This window comes from Gobio gobio (genome assembly GCF_949357685.1).
Source record: "Gobio gobio genome assembly, chromosome: 7".
In the NCBI taxonomy this organism is placed as follows: domain Eukaryota; kingdom Metazoa; phylum Chordata; class Actinopteri; order Cypriniformes; family Gobionidae; genus Gobio; species Gobio gobio.
The window spans coordinates 47342284-47366533 of record NC_137103.1 but is presented as its reverse complement, the minus strand read 5'-3'; the positions used below and the strand labels follow the sequence as shown (position 1 = coordinate 47366533).

General features: G+C 42.0%; 1 protein-coding gene across 1 annotated transcript in view; it reads left to right on the top strand.

Annotated features, from left to right (window-relative positions):
* Positions 1–24250, top strand: part of cerkl (CERK like autophagy regulator) — a 98554-nt gene that overhangs the window by 11057 nt on the left and 63247 nt on the right. Inside the window, exon 2 of the mRNA XM_079821094.1 lies at positions 8691–8924. Coding sequence (XP_079677220.1) covers positions 8691–8924 — 234 coding nt within the window. The remainder of the gene's footprint in view (positions 1–8690; positions 8925–24250) is intronic.

The window sequence follows — 24250 nt, the reverse complement described above, 5'->3', positions numbered from 1 at the left end:
AAAGCAAAACAATTAAAATCTATCGTCATTTACTTACACTTATGTTGTTCCAAACTTGTATGAACTTCATTATTCTGCAAAACATAAAAGATAATATTTTAAAGAATGTTGGAATCCAAACAACACTGGACCCCATAAACGAGACAAAAGGAAACAAGACGAAACAAAAAAAAAGAAACATAAAAGAGAATATTTTAAAGAATGCTGGAGTCCAAACAACACTGGACCCCATAAACGAGACAAAAGGAAACAAGATGAAACAAAAGAAAACAAACATAAAAGAGAATATTTTAAAGAATGTTGGAGTCCAAACAACACTGGACCCTATAAACGAGACAAAAGGAAACCAGACGAAACAAAACAAAACAAAACAAAACAAAATAAACAAAATAAAACAAAACAAAACAAACATAAAAGAGAATATTTTGAAGAATGTTGGAGTCCAAACAACACTGGACCCCATAAACGAGACAAAAGGAAACAAGACGAAACAAAACAAAACAAAACAAACATAAAAGAGAATATTTTAAAGAATGTTGGAGTCCAAACAACACTGGACCCCATAAACGAGACAAAAGGAAACCAGACGAAACAAAACAAACATAAAAGAGAATATTTTAAAGAATGTTGGAGTCCAAACAACACTGGACCCCATAAACGAGACAAAAGGAAACAAGATGAAACAAAAGAAAACAAACATAAAAGAGAATATTTTAAAGAATGTTGGAGTCCAAACAACACTGGACCCCATAAACGAGACAAAAGGAAACAAGATGAAACAAAAGAAAACAAACATAAAAGAGAATATTTTAAAGAATGTTGGAGTCCAAAAAACTCTGGACATTTATTCCATAAATGAGACGAAACAAAAAACAAATAAAAAATGAAATGAAAAAAGTTCTAGTGGTGAGTACTATACTCTTATTGGTAGCTGAATGCATAATTTAGCCAAAATATATTACATTTAATTAACAAACATGCAAAGAGCAAGAGATGTGTACAATTATGAAAATCTGCATGCACAGAGTATATGTGGGCTGACTAAAACCAAAAATGATACAGTAATATGCAGTTTTTTAGTTTTATAGATTCTTTAAAATGCAATTGAGCAAACAGATTGTCTTGTGCACGCCAATCAGCTGGCATATGTACCGAACACAGTCAAAGTTCAAGTGTGTGACCCCTCTGTATTGCAATAGGGATATACAGTGTCACAGTCTAATTGCACACAGGGAACAAACAGACGCTGCCTCCTTTGTTTGCATCCTGGGGGCTTGAATACGGCAATATAAAAATGTAAATATTGGGTTTTGGTGTGTGGGTCTGGGCACACAGGCTTCCACAGGCACAGGTGGAAAATATGCTCTCGGACGCCATGCTGGGAACCACATGGCCCCACACAACATGGGGGCAAAGAGTGGCTTGCTGACCTGGCACGGGCTTTCCGCAGTTGGACCCCTTTCAAACCACGGTATTAGTTTCATCTGCGAGAGCGCTGCACGCATCAACAACGAGTAGGGAGAAGATGAGACAAAGAGACCCTCTGCCAGACCGAACCCTGTGAATGCAGGTGAAGATTTAAAAGACATTCATGATATTTAGTAAATGGAGAAATAACTAGATTGAAGGAGTGGTGCTTACCTGTAAAAAAACTTGATACTAGGGTGTTGTAAACAAGTAAGGGATAATCCACGGCTAGCCATGCATTAAAGGATTTTAATGCACGACATAGTGGCGAAGAACCACCCGACGAGAAGCGGAAGTCTTCCAAGTCTCTCCAAGTCTTCTATTTCGTCTTGTGCCTGGGCCCATTTCTCAAAATTGCCAAATGCACCGTACAAATTAAACAATATGCAAAAATCATCCATTTAGCCTACCTAAATAAACAAACATTTTAATATATGTCTCTCACTCTGTTTGCAATTGTAACTGTGCTACCAATGTTTATAGTGGCGGATTAATTGTAATCAAACTGACTGGAACTACCTGTGCATTAAACGGTTTTACTGCACACCTTCCAACCAATCAGAATTGAGTATTTAAACAGACCAAGGTATAAGTCTTAATATGTTATGCAGTGTTGTTTCTTAAGTACATTTTTAGATATTTTACTCCAAAAAATCTCTTGTTGACATTTTTACAGAGTGCCATATGCTTATACTGGCAAGAGTATCTAGAAATGGCTATGGTCCCTCCTTCAATGCGAGTCTATGAGATTATCTTGGCCATTTTATTATCTACCTTGCAACAATTGTTAGTCTAATCACTTCTCCTCAACTGGCTGCAGGTTTCATTTATTTCTGAATCACATACAGTACAGGATTACAGTTGATTTTGAAGTTTACAGTTTTAAGGTTTTGTTCAAATCACTAATCTTAAGTATGAGCAATGCTAAAGGTGATGCTTCAAGCACCACTAATAAAATCACTGCATATGCATCCGACAACATGCATATTGAAATCTCACTGGAACAAAGTCTAGCAGCTCAAATCATTCCCGGTGTAGAATTGATTCTTTTTGTCCATACATTAGTTGCATGATGACATGACGTCGGGCCCCCTGCGTCTCGCCTTTGCCGGAGCGCTGCTGAGAGGAAGCTTGTATCCATCTGGAAGCAATAAAGTTTTCTAGAAGAGTGCACAGTTTTATTTAATCTCCCAGTGTCTTACTGTGCCTCAAATGAAGGGCTGTTCCCATCTTGTCATCTGAAATCAGCCTCATGTGCGCCAGAATATGACACTTGCCACGCTGGGGGCCACATTCTCGTTGTTCCCTGCTTTGTTTTCTGCTCTCTGGATATCCGCCCTGTGAGGTTCAACAGAATTGGTATTTTCAACTAATTAACTAATTTCCTAGCATGCAAAACAGCAACTTCTAACATAAAGAGCTAATTTAAATTATTTTTTAAATAATTGTTCTTATAAATAATGACACACAGTGCAAAATACATATATATGTATATATATAGCTTTATTCGGCAATATATAAATAGCTTTAATTGAAGTCATAAATTAATAATAATAAAGTTAAGCTATAACAGCTTCAACTCTTCTGGAAAGCCTTTCCAGAAGGTTTAGGAGTGTGTATATGGGTATTTTTGACCATTCTTCTAGAAGCGCATTTGTGAGGTCAGGCACAGATGTTGGTGGAGAAGGCCTGGCTCACAGTCTCCACTCTAATTCATCTCAAAGGTGTTTTATCGGGTTGATGTCAGGACTCTGTGCAGGCCAGTCACACCAAACTCGCTCACCCATGTCTTTATGGACCTTGCTTTGTGCACTGGTGCGCAGTCATGTTGGAACAGGAAGGGGCCATCCCCAAACTGTTCCCACAAAATTGGGAGCATGACATTGCCAAAAATGTCTTGGTATGCTGAAGCATTAAGAGTTCCTTTAACTGGACCTAAGGGGGCAAGTCCAGCCCCTGAAAAAAAACAACCCCACACCATAACCCCCCTCCACCAAACTTTACACTTGACACAATGCAGTCAGGCAAGTAACGTTCTCTGGGCAACCGCCAAACCCAAACTCATCGATCGGATTGCCAGACAGAGAAGCGTGATTCGTCACTCCAGAGAACACGTCTCCACTGCTCTAGAGTCCAGTAGTGGCGTGCTTTACACCACTACATCCAACGCTTTGCATTGCACTTAGTGATGTAAGGCTTGGATGCAGCTGCTCGGCCATGGAAACCCATTCCATGAAACTCTCTATGCACTGTTCTTGAGCTGATCTGAAGGCCACACAAAGTTTGGAGGTCTGTAGCTATTGACTGTTGGCGACTTCTGCACCCTGTGCGCCTCAGCATGCGCTGACCCGGGTCTGTGATTTTATGTGGCCTAACACTTCGTGGCTGAGTTACTGTTGTTCCCAATTGCTTCCACTTTGTTATAATACCACTAACAGTTGACCGTACAATATTTAGTAGTGAGGAAAGTTCATGAATGGAGGAAATTTGCACTGGTGGCAACCTATCACAGTACCACGCTTAAATTCACTGAGCTCCTGAGAGCACCCATTCTTTCACAAATGTTTGTAGAAGGTGCTTGGTTTTATACACCTGTGGCCATGGAAGTGATTGGAACACCTGAATTCAATGAGTTGGAGGGGTGTCCCAATACTTTTGGAAATATAGTGTATATCATATCAACTTGCAACTGACAATATTGACTTTTGCAAACTAATTTACATTTTATGTTAATCAAGTTAAATCAATTTAATTTATACATTACAGATAATTGATGTCTCATGGATGTTTGAGGCAAAACTTTAGGCTAAACAAGTGCAACAACTCGTCCTACTACTGCACTGAACTTAATTTCATCAAGCCTGATTTCATGTAATCCAGAAAACATGAATCGACAGGCTGTGATGATAGCATGTGCATGTGTGTGTCAGCGCCGGCTGTGAGTGGTGTCTACACACAGAGACGCATGTAATTGTCAATGAGAGAGATGAGCTCTCCGGAGACGACAGATCCATAGGCAGTCTTCAGGAGGGCTCCGTGTTATATGACCTCGCGTGTTACCAGACGTGTCATATTGATTTGGCCCTTTGCAGCCCCTTTAGACCAATGACCCTGAACATATGGCCCTTCTTATTTGTGAACTTGTGTGCCCTGCAGCAGAGGCACCAGCAGCAAAAATCTTCTTCAACCCCCTTCTCTAACCCCAGCTTTGAGTTTTTGTATGGATTACTCTCAAATCCCTTTTAGATCACACAAAAGAGGTGTGACGGCTTTTACAAGAAATCTACATATATTCTGTATATGCATCTTAAAGGTGTGTTTTGCCTTTTGAACAGCTGCAATATGCAATCATTTAGGTTATATACAGTTTGAACTTGTGAATGTATGCCACAGGTAATGCACTAAAATACATGGACACCACATTTTCCAATTAAAGGGATAGTTCACCCAAAAGTTAAGATTCTGTCATCATTTACTCACCCTCATGTTGCTCAAAACTGGTATTTATTTAGTCTTTCTTTCCCCTGGAACATAAGACGAGGAATACATTTTTAAGCTATCATCTATACATTTTCATATATATATATATATATGTGTGTGTGTGTGTGTGTGTGTGTGTGTGTGTGTGTGTGTGTGTGTGTATTTGAAGTCTATCATTATCTATACATTTTCATGTATGTATGTATACTGTAAAAAATATACAGTATATATATGTTTTTGAAAGAAGTCTGCTTACTGTCAAAAATACAGTAAAAACAGTAATATTGTGAGATATTATTACAACATAAATGGCTGTTTTCTATGTGAATATATATATATATATATATATATATATATATATATATATCATATATATATGAATTGGGGAAAAAAAACTGCATTTATTTGAAATAGAAATTATGTTTAAGGTGTTTACGTGACTCAACATTCCTATTAATACAGGCTGATGCCAGCTGTCTTATTCAGCGATCTTGTAGCTTGAATATAGTCGTATTTGGATTAGGGAAATCAAGTAACCACCTTCACATGATGCATACATAATGGGAATATGACCAAATTTAAATCAATTATTAATGGAATAAAACAGTCCTTTTTATTGCTTAACCTTATGACACTTCCTGTTCTCATCGCAAAAAAAAAAAAAAAAAAAAAAAATGGGAACAATCAGTCATGAGCAAATGACCTCGGTAGTTTTTTTTCTTTCTAGCATAATTTTAACTTACATCAGCTTTCTAATACCTGCGTTAGCTTTCTAATTGCATCAGCAAAGCCACGTCAAGAGATTAATTTTGCTGCCAATTTTAATGCAGTTGTTAAAGTTGCATCATTATTTCCTTAAAAATAGATTAGCAAGTGTGGACCTGTAAAGTGGCTAAAAAACAATAGAGATATAAAAAAAAGGTTTGCGTAAGCAAGAATTTATGAGCTCCCAAAAATAGAGAGAGCACAGTATTAGCAAAAAGTAAAGTTCCAATTGTGTGGCCTGTTTTTGAGCAGATCAGCAGGAAAACGCTAGTCAGACTCGTGCTTTACCAGGTGTAGTATCTCAATCTACATCTCATTGCTTCTACTTAGCGGGCAGCTCATTTAAACTCAATTTTCCTGCTCTTAATTGGGGGGACTAATTAGGTCCTGTTGCCAAAGCCTTAGAACATCAGAGCCCAGACCAACCTGACTAGCGCTGTGCACATGCTGACAACCACGGCCTGAAAAGGGCAGTTGTACAGCAGCTTTTGGAGTCTCTTTATTATTAAGAGTGGACATGTGCAAAAACTGCAACACAATTAGCATCAAGCAGATAAGTCCTTCTTTAATCCTGTTTACGGTCGGCATCAGGCAGATGTGCCAAGATTGATTCGGACAGGGTGCCGGCTTACTGTAATGTAGCAGGGGAGAAGCCCCCCTTTTTGGCCTCGTCCCGTTCTCCCCTATTCCATTCAGGACCCTCCCTCGCTCACTCGGAGGCAGCTTCCTGTACACGGCCGTTAACACGGGCCACTTTGTCATTTGCCCTGGCTCAAGGAAAACTCTGCCGGGAGAGATTATCTCCTATTCCCACTAATTCAATTGACTCTGGGTTTTGTAGAGTGACCACAATGAAACGAAGCTCCGGAGTTAAATAAATAGAGTGGTGGAGGTATAGAGAGGTTCGAGTAGAAGCCTGAGTAGGAACAGATGGCGGCTGGTGTCTTGCGCAGTAATGTGAGAGGGCAGTTAATGTTCTGAAACGTGGAGGTGCGGCTTGGGGTGCTCCTAATGAAGAAAAGCTTTCACACAAGGAGAGAGACTGTCATTTAGAGAGGCAGCTACAGAACTCGGTCCATCTTAAGGCTCGGCGACAGATTTCAGTGCGGTTTAATTGGAGTTTGCCTGTGGGTAATCATTTACAGCGGGGGTTAGGGGAGAACAGGAAACTCGCAGCCCATCATAACGCTGGGGTATCAAGTGCGGTGCTTTTAAAGTCTGAATTCTCACCCATTAAAACTTGATTTCGTTGTTTGTTTTAGTTCTCATAGAAGACAGAGGAATTAAAGGGATCGTTCACCCTAAACAATGAAAATTCTCATTTAATCATCATTATGTGGTTCCAAATGTGTGTATGCAATTCTTTCTTCTGTAAAACACAATCATAAGAAATTGTAAACATATTTTTGTCCATACAATTAATATCAAAGGGTTTTGATATTGTTTTGGACGCCATTGACTTTTGTTCTATGGGGAAAAACAGTTCAAAAGTTTGGGGTCAGTAAGATTTTTGTTGTTGTTGTTGTTGAAGGAATTAATACTTTTATTCAGCAAAGACTGACTAAATTGATCAAACATGACATTAACGTTAACATTAATATTTCAAATGAATGCTGTTCTTTTGAACTTTCTATTCATCAGAGAATCCTGAAAAAAGGACGTCATGGTTTTCACAAAAATGATTAAGCAGCTGTTAAACATTGATGATAATAAAAAATGTGTATTTAGCATTAAATCAGCATATTAGAATAATTTCTGAAGGATCATGTGACATTGAAGACTGGCGTAATGATGCTGAAAATTCAGCTTTGCATCACAGGAATAAATTACATTTTAAAATATATTCAAATAGAAAACGGTTATTTTAAATTGTAATAATATTTCACAAAATGCATGTTTTTACTGTTTTTTTGATCAAATAAATGCAGCCTTAATTAGTGAGCATGAGAGACTTTGAATGGAACTAAAATTTTGAATGGTATTGGAATTCATTCAGGTTGTACGGAGCCCATAAAGGGACATGGTGATAAAAAAAAAATATAAGTCAATGCTTTTGTGTTCTCTCACCAGAAACATTGCGTTCGCTCGCAAACCTTTTGAGTTCTTTGCAAGCGACGTCAAAGTTTCTGTGGGGCTCTGTAGGCTTAGAACTACAAAAGGGTGGGTCAATTTTCATATTTTTGGAGAACTATCCCTTTAAATTTGTGCAGAAAAGTCTTTCAATTAAACAGGACATTTTATTACTTCTGTGCTTCTAAGGGTCAAATAGGGTGAAATGATAAAAAAAAAATTTTTGGCATTAAAAAAACACATTACAAGTTGTCAAGAGGTGAAAAAAACTTTAATTACAACATTAAAGGTAGGGTAGGCAAATTTTCAGAGTGGCTAGCAATAGCGAGCTAGCTTTAAAAGCATAAGGTCCCACCCTCCCTTCAGAGCGTCTCCAAAGCCACGCCTCCTCCAAAACACATGAATGCGTACAGTAGAGTTTGCAAAGCTTCACGAGACAAGAGACGGTGTTAAACTACCTCATGTATCAAAGCACACAACATTACAATAATAATGAACATAAACAACTTAAAGAGCACTGACCTGTACCACCTGACTGCTGCACATTCATTTCGGCATTGGTAGTGTTGCCATTGAAACGCATACATTAGAGTCACAAACCACTCAGAGTATTTGTCTGTCTAACTCGTAGCATGAAACGCGCTGATGACGTGTGATAAGCAGGTGTACGGAGGTATGAAAATACATAGGTTGACAGGCAGGTAGGACATCGTAGCACATGGATTCGGACCGAACATCTTATGGTCCTACGCCTTCCACAGATGATATATATACATATAAATACATATAAACCACTTAGCTTAATAATTGCTATCAGGATGTGAAGAGATTTTCAACCAGCATTACAAAAATGTTTCTGGAACAAATCGCCTACCCTGCCTTTAATATCTCTTGTGTGTTTGCTTTAGCTGACCGTAATGTGAAGACGCAGGAGGAGTATATAGAGCTAAAGGATGTGTTTGCTGTGAAGGTAAAGCGGCGACGCTCCGTGGGGCAGCAGACGGGCGGAACTCTGCTGGGCATCACACTCTTCCAGTGCAAGAAGAAAGGGCTCAAACTCAAGGACCATCCCATCCACCTCAACAACCTGAGCGTGGACCACTGTGAGACTTGGTTCAAAAGCCTTAAAGAGATCCTCAGCGGTATGTTCACACATCAGAACAGTTGAACACCCACCAGACACTGAAAAAATATCACAAATCAATCATTAAAGGATTAGTTCACTTCAAAATTTAAATTTCCTGATATTTTACTCACCCCCGTGCCATCCAAGATGTTCATGTTTTTCTTTCTTCAGTGGAAAAGAAATTAAGTTTTTTGAGGAAAACATTTTAGGATTTTTCTCCACACAATGGACCTCAAAGGCAACCAAAATGTTGAAGGTCCAAATCAATGCAGTTTCAAAGCGCTTCAGAGGCTCTGCACGATCCCAGCTGAGGAATAGGGTCTTATTTAGCAAAACCATCAGTCATTTTCTAAAAAACGTAACCTAAATTGCTCATCTTGCACTGCTCTGCACCACGGATTACGTAATCACGTCGGAAGGGTTACGCTAGACGTAGGCAGAAGGACCGCCCCCATGTTTACAAAGCGCTCGTGCGAAGAATACAAACATCCTTTAGTAAAAAAAGTTTAAACAACGATGTCAGATGATTTTGAAGTTGGTGATGGAGGTTTTTTTTGTAAAGGGCGTTTGTATTAGTCTTCGCACGTTCCCTTCAGGCTGGTACTTCCACCTACGTCTAGCGTGACCTTTCCAATGTGATTGCGCAATCTGTGGCACGTCGCAGAGCAGCGCAAAAAGAGCAATTTAGGTTAAAAAGTATATAAATGTTTATTTTTTCTTGAAAATGGCCGATGGTTTCGCTAGAAAAGACCCTATTCCTCAGCTGGGATCGTGCAGAATCTCTGAAGCCCTTCAAAGCACTTTGAAACTACATTGATTTGGACCTTCAACATTTTGGTTGCCATTTAGGTCCATTGTGTGAAGAAAAATCCTGGAATGTTTTCCTTCGTAATTTTCGTAATTTCTTTTCGACTGAAGAAAGAAAAACACGGACATCTTGGATGAGATGGGGGTGAGTAAATTATCAGGAAATTTTCATTTTAAAGTGAACTAATCCTTTAAGCACTTTAGAATTATTTTATCTTGGAGCCTCAGTGAATTTTATGACATACATTTATGACGTGCAAACATTAACCTGGTCAACATTTGCTTCATTTGATATTTTATTGTGTTTGCTGACATACATTGAATAAAGAGTGCCCAACTCGGTAATGAATTAGACACAATGACTCTGTTCCTGAACCTAGTGAGTGTAGCATTTTAAGTGCGCTCTTCAAGATGTAAGCAGCATCTAAGATACTTTATATTTGCCAAATTATGTGGCAGCATGTATCTTTTGCAGAGAAGGCAATCTTATAATGCATTGTAAAAAGTTTGGTGATAAAATATCTATCCAAAATGACTTGTGAAACTGAAACCTTTTCTATTCTAGTTCGGATGGGTTGAAGAGCTTGCAGCTTTGTCCGGTTAGAACAGTGATGTCTCAAACTAAGAATCGTTATCAAAAGTTCTCCTATATTGAGCAGTGTTGTCTTACAAACTCAGCAACAAATAAATTAGACATTTCACAATATTACTGTTTTTACTGTATTTTGGATCAAATAAATGCAGGCTTAGTGAGCATAATCTTACTGCTCTTTGTTAGCAAAACCCCAAACTCAGTCAATTGTTAGTCAAGTTGATAGAGCTATTTGTATAACTCATGTAAATCATTCTATTTCAGTCAGAATGCTGCCTGAGAAGACAGCAAGGCAACTCACTAGGTTTTGGAACAGAGCCTTTTTATCATAATGAAATGATTTCTCAAGTATGCGTCAGATCTATGATGTTTTAGGTGTGTCAACAACATCCAGGCTGCATAAAAAAGTCATGAATAAACTCCACGGTCTGGATTATAAGGTACGATTGTTGAGAGAGCCGAGGGGCACCATCTCCTTTGTGTGATGACCATATCATTATGTGGTGTGCCTGATGGTAGGGGGGTCGGAGGGGGTCTTGAAAGAGGTGGTGTTGGCCGCAAGGACCTGCTGGATCAGACTGGAGGAACAGGTTGGTCCTACGGCCTCCCTGGAGTTTGTAATTATCTGTGCTCCTCTCGCTAGCGTTCACTGCCAAGACAGGCCAGCGGCCTGCCTAGCGCTTCGCTGTGCTGCACGGGAGACAGGTGTCCTTCCAAATGCGTCAGAACTCTTCATTCTCTGCTTCTCGAAAACCTGGGGGAGGGATGCAAGGAGGAGATTTAATAGTGGGGGACTCAGTAAAAACCCAGTCTAAGACTCTCCCAAGGACCAACAAAATGATTTCTTCTTTCATAAGCATTACTATAAACTTCCTTTGTCAGCTAAATGAGCATTGAGCATTCAGACGCTGCCTTTGTGAAAATGTGAATGCGTAATCTCTGTTAATCCCGGTCTGCAGAGAACGCAGCACTGCACATTATCGCTGATATAATCTAGCCTCACATTTAGGCTGAAAGTTCAATTTTAGAAATCCTTCTTTGCCCACATAAATGCTGAACACGGTAAAGAACACACTACAGTTAAAACTGGATTGGATATGGGATATGAGTTTAGGACTAGATAATGGTGTGGGGGAAATCTCTGGAAAGTGTTTTTGTCCGATGAGGGCCTAGTCATAATGCTGTATTAACGCCAGCTAATCCCTGGAATTTTCAGTTACAGCACTGAATAAGAGGTGATGTAACAGCAGTGCTCAGGAGGTGCATTACTCACTGGGAATTAGGGAGGGGATTGTCCAGGCCTCACAACTTTATACTATCAAGCCCTTCCCCCACCTCAGTGAATCTTTTGGCCCTATAACTTCTTCACACGAAAGAGTTTCTGAGCTGTAGCACTTTAAAGATTGAAATGCTGGCTTTTTGCGGGTAATTGTGAGTGAGGACTGCGTGTACTTTGGGCAGAACATGAATTAATTAACATAATTAAAGAATATGCCTTGAGGGAGCCTGGAGGAGAGAGGACATGCTTATTTAGTGCTGTGAGGAGAAAAATTAATACACAAAGATGAGACTCATTGTGGCATCTTACAATGGAAGTACATTGAGACATGATGGATGGATGGATGGATGTTTTGGCATGAAATTAGAATCACTTGCGGACCTTGTCTGTGTAAAGTTTCATCATGTCTTCCAGCTTAATGACCTTGTAATGCTGATAAACCTGGTTATTTTCCTCTCAAAGGAATTTTGTCAGCAATGATGATATTCATACACTTAAAAAAGCAGCCACACTTTACACACTGCAAAAAATTACTTCTAAAAAAACCCGATAAAATTTAAGTAAAATATCTAAACAATCTTAAAATAAGATAAATGTACCTAAAAAGTACCACTGCATAATATATTAAGATGTTATACCACACTGGAAGCTAAAATTAGCTTAAAAACACATTTTCCTGGTTTCACAGACAAGGCTTAAGCCTAGTCCCAGACTAAAATGCATTATTGAGCTGTTTAAACTGAAAGCAACTTGCACTGGCATATCTTAAAAGATGCACACCAGTAATGTTTTTCTCTAAAGAACATTTATAAAAGCTACTTAAATGCACTAATTGAACTAAGGCCTAATCTTGGCTTAATCTAAGCCCTGTCTGTGAAACCAGGCTTATAAATCTTAATATTTTAAGCAATGTTGCTTTGGAAGTAAATTTTTATATTTCTCAACCAGAAGATTAGATCAGGATTAGGTATTTTGCAGCAGATCAAATAATAAATAGGGTTTTACTGAATAGTTAATTTACACCTAACGTAATTTCAGCAAAGCATAAACAACACAGAAAGACAATTTATTATTTAATTTTTTAACTGCTCAAACTTGTGTTATCACAAAAATATTTTGTATAGCCTATAAGGAAGGTCAATTGACCGCAATGTTGCTAATAAAATTATTTTGGTGATATATAACGACAGATTGCTGTTGGTCAGACAAACAGATTGCAATAGCGTACTACTCTTACTATTTCTGCCATTTAAAGATATGACAGAAAGAGTATGCTTTATACTATTCTGAATAGCATATTAGCTTAATATGCCGTTGCAAATAGCATATTAACAAATAGCTTAGGCAAAAACAGTTAGACTATAAAACTAGTATACTCTTCTGATTTCAACCACAGTAAATCTGAAAGAAAAAAATCACAGTACTTCTTAAAAAATATGTAAACTCCATAGCTATGACAAAATCACTCATAAAATTATGAGATCATCAAGAATTTGATTTCTTATGCCATACATAGAGTTTAGAGAGAGAGTTTTTTTTTTAGTAAAATCTGATTATTTAAATGAGCAATATTTGCTCTTTTTTACAGTGTAAGTACAGTGTTTCAGTGTTTGATGAATCAGCTTGTCCTTATTTCAGTACATTCTCTCTCCTATAGATGTTATAAAGGATCACTGATTAGGGCCCTTAATAACCTTCTCAATGCAGTTATGATAAATAGTTGTCATGTGCTACATGAGCTTCCACGTCACTGTTCATGATCACCTGCTATATTTAAACCTTCACAAACTCTTAAAGTTGCTAATAAAGCATGACAGTTTGTTTGGTCCTTGTGGAAATGTCCACCCCACCCCCTTCATCGCGTGCACATGCTCTCACACGCACACAGACGCATGTTTTCCATAGGTGGATTATCTCTGTTATTTTATCGGCTGTGCTGCCGAATCATTGGCTCGGGGGATGAGAGCGGGCACGCTGGATTACAGGGGTGCTCACCTGTTACAGCAGCCCAGCGGATCCCGGCCTGGTGTTTCCCAGGGAGGCGGCACAATGGAGGGTGTGTCCCAGCTGACACTCAGCACAAAAGGTGAACGGTCCGTAAAGAACCCCCAGACCCTCAATCCCTGATGTGATTTTATTCAAGGTGAGCTCTGAATGCCATACGCAGCATCGGCGTGTTTTTCTGACAAGCCATGTGATGTGCACTGACACATGAGGTGCGGCCGCCCAGCTGACAGATTAAACCCTGTGGTCAGAGAGCAAGCGGTCGGGCCAGGCCACAGACCAAACGTGCGGGGAGACGACCGGCAACAATAGTAGCACCTGTACTACAGTCTACTTGGGTCCAATGTAGTCGTCGAGTTGAACTGGAATAGACTCCTTGTGTCCTTAAACCCTCTTTTGAAAGATTAGTCTAGGCAGGTCAATCAGAGCCCGGGAAGCCCTCGGCGCTCCACTCCGGACACATAATGTGCTCTTGGTGCTCTTGTCAAAGCATGTGGTCACACTCCTGCGTCAAGCTGGACTTTATTGTTGTAGACCTAAAGGGAGGAGAAAAGACAAACAGAGAGAGGTGCTTGACTCAAGGGTCAAGCACCGGGTCCATCTCATTCCTCCAAAGGCTTTTGTGACCCATCTGAATTCATATGTGCATTTGGCATAAAGCACAACAGTTGCCATTGTGCGCAGTGCATGAAATTGCTTTGAGTTGTTTAACAAGATAATAGGGAAGCAAAATCTCCCTCGGAACGCGATTTTAAGAATGCGTTCGACATTTGAAGGAAGCTGGGCCTTTGGCTGAGCTTGCGCGGCATTTACATGAGCTGATGTACAATAGCTCGATAGCTGAGTGGATAATGTTACACATTAACAGGTTTTCCATTAAGTCAACCTGCGTATCCATGGTGACTCTTTCCCCTTGGCTCCTTGGAAACGGATCAGTCTGTGTATCTTATTGACTGGAGCGCTCTTACTTTAGCTGGGATGTTTTCTGGCCAGCCCAAACTCTGTGTATATGCTTGTTAAAGTAGGGTACTTTGATTCTGTTTCACACAAAATAAAAAAAAAGTTGCAGTTCAAGTCTACAGTGACCAAGTTAAAGACCTAAAAATTTAATTTCTGTCATTTATTCACCCTCATTTCATTACAAACTCGAGTGTTTCAAGAAGTGTTTTCTATTTTTATTTAGCAACAAAACTTCATAAAATTACTATTTAAAATGTTAATATTGAAAACTTAAGTTAAATAATAAAGTTATAATATCTAGGCCACAAGCATCGGCAAAGAGAAAATGACAAGTTCCATTCCATTCTTTAATTTCATACCCTTCCATTGTTCAGACAAGTTGGTTTCTAGCTCAATACTACTGTTATTTGAGGCATAGGGCCCTATTTTAACGATCTGAACGCATGGTCTCAAGCGCATGGTGCAGCTGCACTTAGGGCGTGCCCGAATCCACTTTTGCTAGTATAACAATGGAAAAAATGGACGGTTTACCAGGTGCATGGTCTAAAAGGGTTGTACTTAGACTCTTAGGGCCCTATTTTAACGATCTGAAACGCAAGTGTCAAAGCGCGAACCGCAAGTAACTTTGTGGGCGGGTCTCGGCGCTGTTGCTATTTTCCCGGCGGGATAAATGGCTCTTGCGCCCGGCGCAAATCTAAAATGGGTTGGTCTGAAGTAGCTTCATTATTCATAGGTGTGGTTTGGGCGTAACGTGAATAAACCAATCCGAGCGTCATCCAACATTCCCTTTAAAAGCAGGTGCGCAAGTTCCATTATGGATTGCTATTATTATGGCGTATTTACCAGGCGCACGCCAGGAGCGGTTCACAGCCGAGGAGACTGATGTTCTTGTAAGAGCAGTGAAAGACAGAGAAATGAAGTTGTAATGTTGTACATTATGGTAAAGGTGATTTCACAGTCTTTTTTTTTTCAGTCTTTCAGTTTTTTCAGTTTTTCAGTCGATTTTTTTTCCTGGTTCTTGACGGACAAACCAATTTGTCAGATGTCCTTATATACATATATGTCTTGCCACTATTGGGCAAACAGGTCTTATCCTTAATCATTACAATTAGCCTGAATCAATTGTAAGCTAGATTTATGCCTATTTTTTCACATCTTCGTGGCACACCACAATGATTTCCGTCATCTCATGTGTTAATATTTTTTTAGTGTAACAATTTATGATTTGCAAAAATAACTGTTGCATCTGTGTAGATTACATGAGCAAAGTGTATGCGCGTTGTGCACGCTATAGGCCTACATTATGGTCAAGCATGCGCCCTTAAAATAGCATAATGAACAACGCGCAACGCGCCACTGACTTTAGACTAGGTTTTTTCTGGTCAGTGGCGCAATTGTTTAATGGGACAGCAAAATAGCACCAGGGATTGTTTGCGCCGGAACACGCCTCCTTTTTTGCGCTGAACCGCCCAGGGAGCGCAAGTGCATTCACTAGTTTAGCGACGTGCTTCTGTGGAGGGAAAAGCGCGCTTTGCGCGGGTGCAAAATAGGAATGACACATGCGTCGGTGTACAAAGTCAATTGCGCTGGGTGCAAGATAGGGCCCTTAATGAGTCATGGGTGTGTTTTGGGGCGTAACATGCAATAAACCAATCAGAGTCTCATCTCCCATTCCCTTTAAAAGCCAGTTGTGTTTGCGCTATGGTGGATTCGCTATTTACATGGCGGAATTTGCAAGCGGACAACGGTTTTCCAGAGAGGAATCCTTTTATTTTTAATATTTAAAAATGTTTGTGTACTGCTGCGTGTCCCTGTGTGTGTAATAAGCAGAGTGTACGCGCATTGTGCACCTGCTTATAGGCGCATATTACTAACGCGCCCTTTAAATAACACAAAAACGTCTCGGTTACGTATGGTAACCCTCGTTCCCTGAAGGAGGGAACGGAGACGTACGTCGGACGTACCGACGAATTGGGATCACTTCTGGGAGCCCCTATCAGCTTCGAGCTATCTAGAACCGGCCAATGAACAATTGGCGTGCGAGATTTGCATCTCGCGCTCCGCCCCGCACTGCGGGTATAAACAGGAAGCGAGAGCGAATGCACGCTGTTTTTCACTGAGGAGCCAAACGTAGTGGCTCAACCTGCAGTGATGGTACAGCAACTGTGGCGACGGGACGTACGTCTCCGTTCCCTCCTTCAGGGAACAAGGGTTACCATACGTAACCGAGACGTTCCCATTCAGTCGGTCACGTTCGACGTACGTCGGACGTACCGACGAATTGGGATCCCTTATGGAAAATGCCATAGTTTTACCTAAAAGTACCACTTCCAGCGCCCAGCGATGAGCCCTTCAGACCCCGATCTGATGCGGGCGGGAATTCACGCAGGGAGAGTCAAAGCTGCTGTTCCGCAAGACCCATTCAGCTGACTGTATTGGATAACGCTGGGAAAGCGTGCCTGTGAAGGCAGCTGCGGAAGCCACATCATGCCCAGAGGGAGTTAACATGTGGAGAATACACGTATGGGCTGACCGTGGGCAGCACAACATACGGAAGTCCCAGGGGTGGCCCCGGCCAATTAGTGGAGGGGGAACAACACGTACCTGGAACGGCAGAGGACACTCTGCCGAGGGAAAGACACGGGCTCGCCGCAGGGAGCCGTACCGTGGAAGAATACACATATGGGACCGCCGTGGGGGTCACTACATATGGAACCCAGCCTAACACAAGTTCCACCAATGCATACGAGTGTTAGACCTGGCGTCGAACGCTCCGCCACGTCCGACTGCCGTGGGTTGCGGAGGACTCAACAGGGTTTGCCGTTCGGGGAACTCGACTGGAGCAGAATAAGCGCACGCATCCGTCTACCATAGGGGAGGGAATGGCGCAGCAAGCCGACACTAGAACAGGCATTTCGGTGTTACTGACTATGGGAAGTGAGCACACAGGAAGATACCGGCTCTACACGGAGGCTATAGAATCTAGCGAACGTGTTAGGTGTCGCCCAGCCCGCAGCTCTACAAATATCTGTCAGCGAGGCGCCACGAGCCAGCGCCCAGGAAGAGGCAACACCCCTAGTGGAGTGGGCTCTTAACCCGAGCGGGCAGGGCACGTCTTGGGACCGATAAGCCAAGACGATGGCATCCACTATCCAGTGGGCCATCCTCTGCTTGGAGACAGCCTTTCCCTTCTGCTGTCCTCCGTAACAGACGAAGAGCTGCTCTGAGGTCCTGAAGCTTTGCGTTCTGTCCACGTAAGTCCGGAGAGCACGGACGGGACAGAGAAAAGCTAGGGCTGGGTCTGCCTCCTCCGAAGGCAGCGCTTGCAGGCTCACCACTTGGTCCCGGAAGGGAGTAGTGGGAACCTTGGGCACGTATCCAGGCCGGGGTCTCATGATCACATGAGAGTTACCGGGTCCGAATTCCAGGCACGATTCGTCGACCGAAAATGCCTGCAGGTCCCCTACCCTCTTGATGGAGGCCAACGCAATCAGGAGTATAGTCTTTAGTGACAGGATTTTCAACTCAGCTGACTGCAGAGGCTCAAAGGGTTCTCTCTGTAGTGCAGTAAGCACCAGAGCTAAGTCCCAAGAGGGTATAGAGGGAGGACGAGGCGGATTTAATCTCCTCGCTCCCCTAAGGAACCTGACGATCAGATCGTGCTTACCTAGAGATTTTCCATCTACTAGCTCATGATTAGCAGCGATAGCGGCAACATAGACTTTGAGGGTGGAGGGAGACAGCCTTCGCTCCAACCCATCTTGTAGAAAGGTAAGCACAGATGCGATCGTACATCTTCGGGGGTCTTCTCGGCGAGAAGAGCACCAATCGACAAACAGGTTCCACTTCAACGCATAGAGGCGCCTCGTAGAGGGGGCTCTAGCGGAAGTGATGGTGTCAACTACCCTTTGTGGCAGGTCACCTAGAACCTCCGCGTCCCGTCCAGGGACCAGACATGGAGTTTCCAGAGGTCTGGACGCGGGTGCCATAGGGTGCCCCGTCTCTGAGTCAGGAGGTCCTGTCTCAGAGGAATGGGCCTGGGAGGTGCTGTCGCAAGGAGCACTAGTTCCGGGAACCAGGTCCGGTTGGGCCAATACGGAGCAACCAACAGGACCTGCTCCTTGTCCTCCCTGACTTTGCACAGTGTCTGCGCAAGAAGGCTCACTGGGGGAAACGCATACTTGCGTTCTTCCCGGGGCCAGCTGTGGGCCAGGGCATCCGACCCGAGGTTCCCCTGGGTCAAGGAATAAAACCACTGACAGTGGGTCATCTCTGGGGAGGCAAACAGGTCTACCTGTGCGGCCCCGAAACGACTCCAGATTAGCTGGACCGCCTGGGGATGGAGTCGCCATTCTCCCGGAAGTACCTGCTGACGTGACAGCTCGTCGCACAATTGAGCAGGCCCGGAATGTGAACAGCACGAAGCGACCTCAGATGCTTCTGACTCCATAAGAGGAGATGGCGGGCGAGTTGCGACATGCGACGGGAGCGTAGACCACCTTGTTTGTTGATGTACGCTACGGCCGCAGTGTTGTCCGTCCGGACCAGAACGTGCTTGCCTCTGAGCGGCACTTTGAAGCGGCTGAGTGCAAGACGAACTGCTAACAACTCGAGACAATTGATATGCCATTGCAGTTGAGGCCCCGTCCAGAGACCCGAAAACTGCAAGCCCGTTGTACGCGGCACCCCAACCCGTGGATGAGGCATCCGTGGAGACAACGGAGTGCCTGGACACTTGCTCTAGGGGAACTCCCGCCCGGAGAAACAAAGGGTCCGACCACGGGCCGAAGGTTTGGCGGCATCTCTGAGTCACTTGGACACGGAGGGAACCGCTGTACCACGCCCATCTCGGGACTCGATCGTGTAGCCAGCGTTGAAGCGGTCTCATATGAAGCAATCCGAGCGGCGTTACTGCGGCTGCGGATGCCATATGCCCCAGGAGCCTCTGAAAATGTTTCAGTGGTACCGCTGTCCTGCCTTTGAACGAATTCAAGCAGTTCAACACTGACTGGACGCGCTCCTCGGTGAGGCGCGCTGTCATAGCAACCGAGTCTATCTCCATACCGAGAAAAGAGATCCTCTGTGTGGGACAGAGTTTGCTCTTCTCCCAGTTGACCCGAAGTCCCAACTGGCTGAGGTGACTGAGCACCTTGTCCCTGTGTTCGCACAACTGCTCTCGCGACTGGGCAAGAATCAGCCAGTCGTCGAGGTCGTTGAGGATGCGAACGCCATGCTCTCTCATGGGAACAATGGCCGCCTCCGCAACCTTCGTAAAGACGCGGGGCGACAGGGACAGGCCGAAGGGTAAGACGCGGTACTGATATGCCCGTCCCTCGAACGCGAAGCGCAGAAAGGGCCGGTGTCAAGGGAGAATCGAGACATGAAAGTACGCGTCCTTCAGGTCGATCGCTGCAAACCAATCTCGGGGACGGATGCACCTGAAGATGCGTTTCTGTGTTAACATCGTGAACGGCAGCCTGTGAAGGGACCGGTTCAGGAATCGCAGGTCCAAGATCGGTCGTAACCCGCCGCCTTTCTTGGGTACAATGAAGTACGGGCTGTAGAACCCGGACCTCATATCGGCTTGAGGGACCGGCTCTATCGCGTCCTTCGCCAATAGGACAGCGAACTATTATTTAATGGACCTGAGCTTACACTAACAGTTGCTTTTTTAAACTAACATTATCAAAGCAGAATAACTTCTGTAAAAATGTAGCTATTCGCTCTTTGTTAATGTTAATGCATTAACTGGCGAGACATTTTTGTAAAGTGTTACCTATTGTTCTTTATAATTCTTTAGCACTTTAATCTGTTTCAAATATTTGTTTACTTTATACATTTTTGTGTATTGCTTTATTGTATTTAAATGTTTGGTTCTTTTGTTATAATAAAGTTTTTAAACCTGTTATAGTATGACAACACTTTTTTTGCAACTTTTTTTAAATATCGTGATAATACCGTATACCGTGATAAAAGCTTCAGCAATTAATCGCAACATGAAAATTTGATACCGGCACATGCCTAGCCTGAACACACCTCGTTTTCAGACAAGCCAGTCTGCACGAGTGCATTTGCTATTTAAACAATGTGGCACTGGACGTGAAAATGATAACTGCATCAGGCTGAAACAAGCAAAAAACACTTGCGTCACGCCTGGCATCGCATTGCACCGGGTGTATGATAGGGCCATTCATCTGGTTGCTCAAAGAGACTGCAATTCCATTTGGTGCCACTAGTAGCATAACAAAATGACACACTTCACCTTTTATAATTATGGTTAATGTAGCACATCACTGTATTTACAAAGGCTTCACTTAAAAGTTGATCTTGATCATGCATGACTACACAAAACAAGATGCTAATTGACAATGCTGGAAAATAACCTATCCTCAATAACTGGGTTTCCATTACATATTTGCAAAAAACGTTTGCGATATTTTCTTAATGTCGATAAACAAACTATTGCGCAATGACGGCATTTCCATTAACCGATGTTATGCGACTAAAACTTGTTTTTTTCTTCTCACGATAAGTCATTCCAAAAAACCATGGCCACCGCACTAGCCATTATTTTTAATCGACGGAGATGTAGGATCAAGAATCAATGGCAAGGAAAGCCCCTTAAACTTGGGAACGGCCATGTATGAGGTGTTTCTGGGTGTTTCTCCCTCCTATCTGCTTCAAATTCTTGATAGATTGTGACATTTCTTTGTTTTTTGGAATCCAGTATTCCCATAATTCTTTTGTCTTTTATGAGTTTAAACCTCCTGTTACCCTCAAATCTGGTAACATTTTTTACCCACTGGGGTCAATTTGACCCCAGCAGCTTAAACCTCCAGAATATGATTTTTTTTTTTTTTTTACAAAGGTTTATGTCTCAGGTCATTTATGGCTGGCATCATATCTGGTGGGCCTTGGAACCATTTTGATGACATTAGCATTAATGCATTATGTCTACCCTGTCGTTCAAGTGGGGAGCGGGACCATAATAACGTGAACTACTAATGGTTATCGCAATACTACATGTATGGTTAGATTAGGTTAGAGCCCTAAAACATAGGGAAGTTGTTTGAATATTATATTGAATATATAACATTATTGCATGTTATAGTGACCTCAATAAAGCAACCAAGACAAATGTGTGTAAAATTGTGATACTTCTTATGTTTTATACAGCTAAAAGAGCCGGGGGTCAAACTGACCACAAAGAACACCGATGCTACAAAATTTGTACAGGACATTGGAAAAATATCATCATGTTAATTTTATGTTTACAGCGTTGTCCCCATTAAATTAGGAAAAGTCATTCAATCTGAAGCAAAAAAAATTATGTCAATCGTGTATTTACAGACGTTAAACATTGAATGGCATCAAATTGACCACAAAGATAGAAAGAATAGGAGGCTTAATAAAGAATAATCGACTTTTACCAGATGACCTTTAAATGAGGAAAAAAAATTCCTCATTTAAAGGTTCCTGATTCCTGATTCCATTGCAGTTTTGCAAAATATTCCTTTTTCGAATTTTGTTTTTACGAAATTAACGTGTTTGCATTGGGCATATTTTCAAATCGCAACTTGAAATTGTGCAATTTAAAGGGTAAAGGATATGCAGCTAATGGGTACTTATTTAAAAAAAAAAAAAAAAATTATAATTATATATCTATATATATATATTAACTTAAACTATTAAAAAATCCCTGAAACAATATAAAAAATGTATGTAAACAGTGTATAAGATATTAAAACTTGGTTACACATATTGCATCTTAAATAGTACTATGTCTTATTGGCGATCCACTTGTTAAATTCAATTAATTAAAATCTAGTTAAATAAGTTTTTTTCTTTTTGTAGTGAATGTTTAAGGTTGCTCATAAACTGTTATCTGCTTTCTTGCAACGTCACAAAAAATGTGAAAATGATACCTTTAGGGGTCCAACAGTACAGCCTATCATTGGGACAGTATCTAGATGTACCTTCTGCATTGGAAACTCCTGTCACCAAGACAAATTCCTGTGTAAACTTGGCAATAAAGCTCATTCTGATTCTAAAGGTTTGTATAGAGTAGTAAAATGTACCCTTAACATACTACTATGAATCTTTTAGGGGCAAATAAGGTACAAAGATGTCCCATTAAGGCTGCTGCTCCAGTGACAAGCTGTTGTAACCCTAAAGGTACAATTTTGCTAATTTTTTCTGAGCGTGTCAAAAGCAAATCAAATCTCGTGGTGCCTAAAGATTCCCACCCCTAAACGGCACCATGAGAGGTATCTGGTGCTCTGTTGGGACGTCTCAGGATGGACAGATGCTCCCGTGGACTCTGCTGTAGGTACGACTGCAGTATCACTTTCACCAAGTGCTGCTTGTGGATTTTTTCTGCAAATTCCCAACGGATCTTCCCCATTTCTCTGTCTGTCACACCCACCCCCGGATAGACGTGTACGCAGACATAATGGAGGCACCTAACACATGGTGCTGTTTTTTCCCCTCTCTGGCTAATATTAGGAAAGGTGTTATTGTCCACACCGAGAACTACAATGGCTCTAATTGAACAATATGCATGTGCGTCCCACATTTTAACATGGAATAATTAATAGGATGCATTACACACTTAATTTTAGTCTCTGAGCCTCTACGCGTTTTTTCTCATTATATGGCGCCTGTGTGAATTAATTGCTCCAATGAAAGCGAGTGTATTGATTTGAAGCCCAAACCTCCGCCGCAGTTCCCCACCTCGTCTAGCGGTTGGAGCAGCTCCTGCCTGGTGATGCCCCTGCTGGAGGGGACAAATCTGGAGAGGGCTGGGTCTCCCCCACTGCTAATGCGCGCTAATGCCAGTCCCTGACACCATGCCAGATGCTCTGCTCTTGGCAGAGGATCTAAGGAAATGTCGAAGCACTCGTCCCCCGTATGGAGATCTCACGGCCGGTAGGAAAGTGGCACAGGACAGTGACGCTCTTTTTCTCTCACCCGTTCCATCTCCTGTATGGCCCCCAGATCGCTTACCTCCCCTCGGGCCTGCCGGATCCAGCTCCTCTCCGATCCTGACCTTTCCCACTGCAAGGCCCCAATCTAGGCTTATCTGTTGGAGGGCTCACTCCCCTCGCCAGCCAGCCAGGGATTTCAGGGCAAAAATAAGACATCTGTTCTTGAGGATTAGCAAATATTCTGTGCACCCCAGAAAGCCCGTTTGGGTATTGTGGGCTCAGCGAGTGGAACGGTCTATGGGTTACTTAAGTGCAGTTTGATGGCTGTGTTATGTATGTTGTGACTCTCTTGTCCTCTATTTGCCTATTTTTATTTTTAAATTTTTAAATCCCTTACATGAAACCAAAATGTCTCCAAAGTAACTCCTCCTAGATCTTTCAAGATTGTATCTTGATGAACTTAAGTCTTTGAATTAAAATTTATTTGAATTCTATCTCCTTACATTTACAGTTTTTCTGTTGCTTTGGTACATTTCTCGAATCATCGTCAAGATTTGCAATTCGTACAAACAGCACCACACAATGAATTACCTGTAAAAGCCAGCAACTTGCTCAAAATACTTAGTTTATCTCTCAAAATTAAGTATTTATGTCAACATATCATTGCCATCAGACAAGCTAGTCAAAATATTTAGTCACGTTGTCAATATAACAGTGTACAACAGTGTCAGTATTTTCAGAGGTAAACTATTGCTACGATTTTGTAGCGCGCA